This window comes from Echinops telfairi, unplaced genomic scaffold (assembly GCF_000313985.2).
Source record: "Echinops telfairi isolate 266 unplaced genomic scaffold, ASM31398v2 ScPeMD7_4048;HRSCAF=4782, whole genome shotgun sequence".
NCBI classification, from domain to species: Eukaryota; Metazoa; Chordata; class Mammalia; order Afrosoricida; family Tenrecidae; genus Echinops; species Echinops telfairi.
Window position 1 is genome coordinate 1,347,990 of NW_022107947.1, and position 9,146 is coordinate 1,357,135.

A 9,146-nucleotide genomic window follows, 5' to 3' on the forward strand; every position below is an offset into this window, starting at 1 on the left:
CGTCACGCTGGTCTCTGGAACTCGGCACCTTGTCGTAACGTACCAGGTGCGGTGGGTTCCTCTCTGGTCTGCTAACCACAGGTCAGCAGCTGGACTGCCCCTCGGGAGACCGCTCCCGGGACAGTCTCGGCTTGCAGAGCCTAGACTGCAGTCCTGCTGAATCAGCTTGATGGCAGTGGGTTTACCTTCGGTCTAAAATGTTACCTTGCAGTGGAAGATTTCCCAGAATGATTGTTGAAGTAATCGCTTTCTCAGAAATCACATGCACGAAGGAATGCGTTTGCATTCGAAGTGTGTAGCACAACATGAACATACCTCTCTAACCAGAGCCTAGAGGACAAGTAAAACCAGACTGTCAGCCCCCAGGGCCTCCTCACGCTCCTCCCCTCGCTGCCCTTAATAGCAGCCACTCTCCGGACTGCTAGCACCATCATTTGGCCCGCCTCTTAGTGTTTTCCGTCAACAGAATCATCTCTGAGTTTTTGTGTCTGCCTTTTTTTGTGCAGCATTATGTTTGCAAGATAGATGAGGGAACTTCAAAACGTTTGTACTTTTCTATGGACTTTATGTGGAATGAAAGGTTCATTGGCTTTTTCCACGAATGTTTTGAAGCCCCTCCTCTCTGTGTTTAGGTACGGTGTATGGCTGTACTTAGCTTACTCATTGCCGGGCAGTCTTCTCTCGTGTGACCCTACCAAAGCGCGTCCCTTCTGCAGTGGAGAGTTGCGGGTTCGGCCTCCGGGTCTTAACTCTGATGACTAATTGTGCATGTCTCTTGGTCAACATCTGTACGCGTCTTTTATGTACATGCCCAAGAGCGATGCTGGGTGTGGGGTCTGCATCGGTCAGCTCTTCTTACCGCTCCATTTCCCAGAGGGTGTGAGTTGATTTCTACTACCCCGGTTTCGTGAGCTGCCCTTCCTCCACTTCCTCCTTCAGGCTGCTCATCCCGCTGGGAGTGCCTTGGTGTCACATGATAGCTTTAATTGAATCCCTGATGATTAATGAGTGAGCATTTCACCATATGCTGTTGACTATTTGGATAATTATTTTGTGAATTGGGTCTTCACATCTTTTGCCCAGCGTCTTATTGGGTGGTCCATCTTTTTCGTTTTGATTGATGTTCTTTATATATTACATAAGAGAACCCTCTGTCAGATGTATTACGTATACTTCTACTCTGGTGTGACATCAGAATATGAACTTTTGATGACCAGGTTTTTAATTTTAAGGTCGTCCAATTTATTTATTTTTCTTGATGGTTTTGCACTTCTAATGCCCTGTTTGAGAAAGAAAACGTGTATTTCAATCATTTAAGTTTATTTTGCTACTTGTGTATTCTAACATTCTACAATAATTCTGGATTTCTGTTTAAAAGAGGGGGAAAATTTTTTAAAGACAAATGCAAGAGCTCACCTCCCTATGAAGTGGGTTAGATTTTGAGACGTAGAACTATTCTGAATCGGACAGAGCTGCCCAGCACTGGTCATACCCACCAGCACCACCACCCCGTGCAGTCTGAAGCCAGCTCCACGGCACCCTCCCCAGTCTGCTGGCTTCTCCACGTCACCGTGGCTGTGAAAGCACAATCAGGTCATTCTTCAGCTCCCTACCTAAAGTTCTGCTTGTCTGCAGAGAAAGTCCCTGCCCCTTCCTTTAACACAGCATTGCCAGCCCAGCCCCTGCCTGCTTCTCTGACCTCCCATGCTCCTGGCTCCATCACTGCTTCTCATTAACATTGACCCCTTCTCAGGCTCCAGGTGCCCCAAGCTCATTGCTCTCTTTTATTTGCACTCCTCTTGGTTGGGAATGACCTGTTCCCTCATCACATGACTCATTCGACCTCCGCCTTGAGGTCTCGGCTTTCACTTCCTCAGGGCCTCCGTTGTCCACGTGAGTAGATCACCTGGTGCTTGTCCATCCTAGTAGATCATCGCAATTACATTGATTCTGGCACGCGCAGCCCCTTGCAAGCTGAAAACAGTGCTGTTCCTTACCTAACGCCGTTTGAGACGGCCTCGCTTTCTTGCACATCCCAAAGGCAAATTGAGGGCCCACATGATAGAACATGGACTTCTCTCGGACTTCCCATTGGGTCCTGGCTTCTGACACCGTCTTCGGGTTCCCATTTGAACACAACAAAGCACGTGTGCGTGGGCTCTAAGGGCAGTGGCTGCTGCCTAGGTTAATTCACTAGTTCTGTGGGTCCTCTGCCGTAGTGCTCCTCCACAAAGGGAACCTGTGGCGCGTTGGTTAAGCGCTCGCTGCTGACCTCTAGGCCCGTGGTCATATACGCTCAGATTCCTTACGGTCCTAGAGTTCAAACATTTACTGTCACACATTTTTAAAACCGTATTCCCCAAAGCCTTAGAGACTCCTGGAGGTCTGATTTAGGGACCACAAGAGCAAGGTCCAGCAGGGACGATGAGACCTACAGCTCTGGGTAAAAAGAGAAGTTCCACTTTGATTAGTTTCATTTGCTTTCTTTTTTTTAATGTGTTTTCTTACTCTGTATTAAGATTTCATTTGAAAACACTTGAGAAATCAATGCTCTGGTTATTTACAGTGTATTTTAAAAAACCAAAATCACCACGAACTCAGCTGCCATGGAGTGAATCCCAACTCACTTATTCACAGTGTGTAGATAACCCTAAGGATAAGCTGGAAAACCAGACCCTAAAGTCTTGGAGTCCCTGAAGAATCGGACCTCCTCCCGCATGCTGAAGGGTCTCTGTGAATCAGACCCGGGGCTGGGGGTGCGGCTCCCGAGAACGCTCCGACAGCATCCCCTTTATCTGCGGGGTCGCTCAACTTGCCGCTCTTCCCCAAGCTGATGTGTGCTTCCTTTGCAGACCCTGGTGAGCCCTCATTACGGGGTTAACCTGGCATTGGCTTACGCGGTGCTGGTGCTCATGGGCGTCTGGGCGTTCTTCGTTGCTGGAGGCTCCGGCCGGACCCTGAAGCTCTGCCTGCTGTGCCAGGACAAGGACTTCCTTCTTTTCAGCCAGCGCTCCAGATAGCCTCGGGGGCAGCACCCCCGGCAGCAGGCACCGGCACAGCTGTGCCCTGTTCCAAACGTGGCTTTTCCTGCTGGGATTTGGGGAAAATGGAACTATCTAGATACAGGCCCCACTCACATGGCTTTCAGGCCACAGCTACCCTAGTGTGGTGTGTGTCCCCTGCACGCGAGGACCTCCTAGGGAGCCTAAAGAATGCCCATTTCTGGGCTCCACCTGGCAGATTGAATTGATTAGGGCCCCTGGTGTTCTCTGGCACACGGGCAGCCTAAGGATTGAAGAACCCGGGGTTCTAGTTGACTCCTGACCTGGGCTGGACAAAGAAACACCTGGATGGCAAATGCTGGTTAGTCTGTTTACGCACTGATGTTACAAAAGCCGAAAGGGCTCTTTAGCTCCCTGCTCTGCTGTCATGGGTGTGCCCAGGACCCTGCTGTGGGAGCTACATGTAGCCGCAGGAAGACACTGATTAGTAAGCTGCATTTCTCTGTTTTGTTTTTCCCCTCATTCTAGATTGTTCTTTTTGAGACATTGGTTACATTGGTTTTGAGCCTGGGTTCAATTTCTTTAACTAAACCTGATGACTTTCTGGCTCCTTGGCGTGGAAGGTCATTCGTGGTGAAGCGCTGCTGGCTGCAGTATTTCACATCTGGAACGCTCGTTGCCGGGCCGTTGAGACAAAGCCAGCGGTTCACCTCAGTTATGGGCTGGGTGTTGAATGTGCCCAGGACAGGCTGCCTTGAGCGGGTGGCAGGCTAACCCAAAGCTGAGGACACCAAGCTGCCAGAGGGGTGGGGACATTCTCATTTGGCTCCCGTGAAGCGATACTGCACAACACTTTCCCCCAAAATAAATAGTGTAAAAATGGAAATGGATCTTTAAGTTGTCAAGTTCATGCCTTTACAGAATCCATATGATCTTAAGTTTAGTACCATTCGATGGGTTTGGGTCACAAAGTCAGCATCCCTGCCATAGGAAGACAGACCCAAAGTATCCATTCAGCTTCTTAGCAACCACGTTGAAGCCCTCCGGCAGAACGTCCAGAGGGCTCAGCAGAGACTCGGCAGACGGGCAAACTGGGCAATACTTTGATGAGGAAGAAGGATGTGCGTGTTCACAACAGGAACGTGGCCAATCTTTTGTGCTGGCCTCATGCCATTCCGGGGACCAGAAATACACCTTTATCAGTTAACAATGGCGCACACACCCCATGTTAAAGTTACAGGGACATCGTAGCCTAGAGATTCGAGAGGAGAAAGGCTGCCAACAGTTTCCTGAGCGATGGCAGTTACTCCCCCAGCCTGCCTCAGTGCTGCTGCCGCTGCTGCCACTTCCATTGGCCTCTGCAGTTTTCCAGCTTCATACAGTTTTCTCTTTAGACTAATGAGCCAAGGGCACAGAGACTGAAGACTAGGCTTTACTGTGCAAAGTTAAGGGGAGTAAGATACTAATGGGCTGGAATTTATGTTCTTATCAGCATGTGGTATTCTTTGATTAGTAGAATAAGTACATATGCAAGGAGGCTTCAAAAAGTCCATTGAAAAATGGAAATTAAAGATAATGAAATTTTTCTATGAACGCTTATGCCCCTCTTGTGTGTATATTTGTCTATGTGTGTTTATATATTTAGTTATTAGTACTGACTTACAAATGTCTTGAATGTCTGATCACATGTTTATCGATTTGGAACGCATTAAAGATTTGAGAAGCTTACTCATATTTGAGCCTTGCGGATGTCCTCTGTGCATTAAGCGTTTAATAGTAAGTGGAGAAGCTGAGGTATTACAAAACCTCATTTATTTAAAAAGCTGCTCAGGTGGGAAGAAGCTTTTCCTTGATGGGCGACTGTTGTCACAGGGCAGGAACCGCTGGCTGCTCCGAGACTGGGAGCTCGTGGCCTGGGCTCCCGAGAACCACAGTCCGTCCGACGGCCAGTGTTTCTGGTAGCCTTGCCCGAGCACCGCAGAGGGCATGCGCCCCAGGACTTCTGCCACTCCCGGGCAAGCAGGAAGATGCCTCTTGCTCCTTTTTGGCATGTCTACTCCAAGGTGAGCTCTCTGAGCCCTGTGAGGACGTGCTGAGAAGATGGTGCAGTTGTACGTGGCTGAGAGTCAGAGTTGATGTTGGACTTGTGAGACCCGTTGCAAATGTGGCCATGTGAGCGAGAGAGATCCGTTTCATTGCGCTCTGATAAAAGCTGTTTCTGGATTTAGTCTTCCTTGCTTTGGGTGCACAGTGATACCTGGGGAAGGTTTGCTGCTCCTCGCCTGGCCTGCCTGACAGGCAACACAGCAGCAGCAGTCTCTTCTAGAGCATCTGAAATAGGAAGCGGCTTCCGAGCCCAATGTGAAGGTTTCTCTTCTCAAGCTCCGGGTGGGGGTTCACACCTACAACACTCCCTGTTGAAGCAGCATCCAAGGTAACAACGCAAGCTGCCTCTGACCTGGTGTCCCTCCTGCTCGCGTCTACCTTACCCAGGGTGGAGCTAGCCAAGGGCAGGGGCCTGCAGGCTCCGGTGGCCAGCCTGTCACAGGCATCATCCGTTTCTTCCGGCCCCACCATCCCTCCCTCCAGATGGACAGGCAGATGCCACCATACATCTACTTTCGGTGTTTTGTTTAAAGTGTAGAATATTTTCGTTATGTTGTAAGGTTTACGTTTCTCTTTTAGTAATTCTGTAATGAATAATTATTATTAGTTAAAAAGTTAATATTTTATTAAAATGTAGTTTGGAGAGGTGGGTCCTGTATGCAAAATATGTAACTTTTTTGTAAGCGATACTTTTATGTTATGCATACTTGCAATGTCAGACTTGCCTTCACTGCAGTATGCAGTAGACTCTGCACACCTGCGCTTGTCAGTGAACAGTAAAAAACTGTTTGACACGACTCGGTCCTCTGCTTCCTCTTTGGAATCTGTACCCTTGAGTGTCTGTTGATACTATAGCTTTTGTCTCATGACACTTGTGTTAGTCTGGGTTGACTAGAGAAACACATTCATAGACACTCACATGGGTATAAGAAAGAGCTTTATATACAAGAGCAATTGAATATTGAGAAAACATCCCAGCCCAGTCCAGATCAAGTCCATAAGTCCGATATTAGCCCATATGTCCGACACCAATCTATAAACTCCTCTTCAGACTCACACAACACATGCAATGACGCTGAATGCAGGAGAATCACAGGCCAGTTTCTGGAAAGTCTTGTGGCTCCAGTGGCAGTGGAAGCATCTCAGCGTTGGCAGGGGTCTCCACGTGGCTCCTTCAGCTCCAGGGCTCTAGCGTAGCTCCATGTGACTTGTCAACAGGAGTGTCTCGCAGGGAGTATATATGTGTCCCGCCTCCAGGGAGTTATCTATCTCCCTAGCACCTCCAAATGAAGTCAAGCTGTGACCTGATTGACAGGCTATCCGCCACCCCTTCCCTTTTAGTAATCTCAGCTTGACAGCAGATTATGTGACTACCGCACCATTGGAGTGCACATTCTGCTGGGACGGACCCAGGCTCGGTCCTTGCTCGTTCTGACTCATCCCGAGCATGCTCCTGCTTCCATGCCCGAGCTCTGTCGCCGGTCACGAGTTCCTCGTGTTGGTACTTACACTGGGTTGTGCAGTTTGTAAGCCTGAAAGCCGTTTAGTTCTTTACAGGAGGTGGCTGCCCAGGGTAAGTTTGACTTGAAAATTAAGATATTTTACTGTCAGGGTGTGAGGTTTGCAGAGCAAATCAGTTTTCCGCTGAACAATTCACACAGCTTGTTCCATCTCATTGATGACACCCCCTGGATGTATTTTCACTTCTCCCGCCTCCTGTGGCTTCTGTCTCCTGGCCCTCAGGTAAGGTACGCCCATGCCCATTTAGTGGAAAAGGATTGCTTCTTCCGGCCTCCCCAGTGTTACTGCTCCTCCCAGACCTGCCTATTGTTGGGGTGGAAGTTGAGCCATGGGGGTGAGTCCAGGGGGCAGAGTCTCGGGAGGGGGAGGGGAGTGTCCACCAACCTGAATCTTTTTTCAAAGTCTAAAGTGTTTTACATCGGACTTAAAATTCATAAAACCGACTTCATGTTTGTGTGTTCAGAGTCGGCCCGTACTGCCCCCTTCTTGAGATGTCTTGATTACGATGGGGGCCCAGGAGGCCCAGTGGGGTACCCGGCTGCTCTGAGGGGCAGAGAAGAGGCAGTCACAGGAGCCCCCGGGGCCATGCTCGTGTGCTCCGTAGGCTTGATATGACAGCAGTGAGGTTTTCAGCTTTTTAATGATAAGAGAGTGAATTTATAAGACACCATATGACAGTGGTTGGAGGAAGGATGACTTGGTTTGCACCCAGTGACTGTGAGTAGCCTAGAGGGTGCTATGCTCCCTCCCCTGGGTGAGGAGACAGTGATGCCGAAGGCCTGGGCATGGCCTCCAGCACCCCAGAGAATTCTCTGGGAATCATGTGGACTCCAAACCGTATCCCGCTCCGTTAACTGCATGGCATAAGATTGGGAGCAGCAGCTTGAAAGATCAGACCCTCGGGAGACAGTGCATGTAGGGAGGAGCACCTCAGAAAAGGAGGGTGAAATTGGTGGTACCATTGGAAGAGTTTAATCACCGTCACAGAGTGATCCGCGTGAGTTGGTGTATGGTTTCTGTTGCCCACTGGGCTGCTGTGACTCAAATGAACTTGTCAGCATGGAACGATCACAGTCGACAATAACGTGGCCTTCTTTATTGGATGTTTATCTGGAATGGAGATTTCCCTGTGACCAGCCTCAACACAAGAGCCGCCTGCTATGGGAAGAAGTAACTAAGATGGCACAGAGGAGCCCTGGTGGCCTAGTGGTTACACATGGGGTTACTAAGCAGGTTAGCAGTTCAACACCACTGGGTGCTTCTTGGGAGAAAGAAAAGGCTTTCTATCCCATAAAAAGTTACAGTATTGAAAACCCACAGAGACAGTTCTACCTGCCTTATAGGGGTGCTACGAGTCAGACTTAAATGCTTTTTCTTTTAATTGACTTGGTGGCAATGAGAAGATGTCACAGTGGGTAAGTACCAACTGCAGTTGCGCTAACTTCAAACCCCCCAGCCACTCCACAGGAAAAAGATGGCGCTGTATGCTTCCATAAAGAAACCCCGGGCGTCAGTTCTCTGCCCCGATCGGAGCTTGCAACGAGTTGGAATCAACTCCAAGGCACTGGAGCAGAAGGTGACCTTGGGAGAGGTAATGGCGCTGGGCTGCTGTCTGAAAGGTCAGCCTTTTGAAACGCACCAGCTGCTCCACGTGACAAGTCTGGGGCCGTAAGGATTACCACCTTGGAAACCCTATGGAACAGTTTATTCTAGAGCGTTTTCAGGGATCAAAATCAACTTGATGGCAACCAGTTTGGTGTTTAGTTAAGAAGGTAAAGGGTAAGTAAAGGGTCAGTAAAAGAGTATTGCTACAACTTCAATAAGTGGATTTCCACTTGCAGAGGAATGAAACAGGACCCATACCTCACACCATATTTGAAAGTGAACTCAAGGTGGATTGAAGAAGACCTGGATTTAAATCCTAGAACTATAAGGATCTTCAATGAAAAAACAAACTTAAGGGCCAGAATACAAAGCATAAATACACTACCAAACATAATGAAAAACATCCACACTACAAAAGACAAAATAGAGAACTAGGACCTTCCAAACTACATTTAGGGACATAAAAAGATTTCATCAAGAGTGAAACGAACCCATAGATAGTGAAAAAATATTTGCAATGATGTAGTAGATAAATCCATAGAAAATTACAACGCTTTAATAAGAAAAATACACATAACCCAATTTTTTAAATGGGCAAAGGACATGGATAAGCAACTTACTAAAGATGGATCTAGGCCGCCGCCAACCATGAAGAAATACTTGTGATCATTCGCCGTAACAGAAGGACACAAAACAAGATAGCACCTCACGCTGACAGGCTTAGCAAAATCAAAAAAATGAAACAACATGCTGGCGAGGCTGGAAAGATTGGAACATTCACGCATTGCTAGTGAGATTGCAAAATGGCACAACCATTGTGGAAAACAGTATGGTACTTCCTTAAACAAATACGAATACACCTCTCCACTGGTGTGTCCCCTAAAGCAATACAGAACAAAGTGCAAACACAAG

The 9,146-nt window shown here is 48.2% G+C and overlaps 1 protein-coding gene across 1 annotated transcript in view; it reads left to right on the forward strand.

The window, feature by feature from the left end:
- APH1B (aph-1 homolog B, gamma-secretase subunit) overlaps positions 1-5,905 on the forward strand; it is a 34,664-nt gene extending 28,759 nt beyond the window's left edge. The window contains exon 5 of the mRNA XM_045294954.1: positions 2,833-5,905. Within this exon, the coding sequence (XP_045150889.1) occupies positions 2,833-3,020 (188 nt within the window). The 3' untranslated portion in view covers positions 3,021-5,905. The remainder of the gene's footprint in view (positions 1-2,832) is intronic.
- The last annotated feature ends 3,241 nt before the right edge of the window (positions 5,906-9,146 follow it).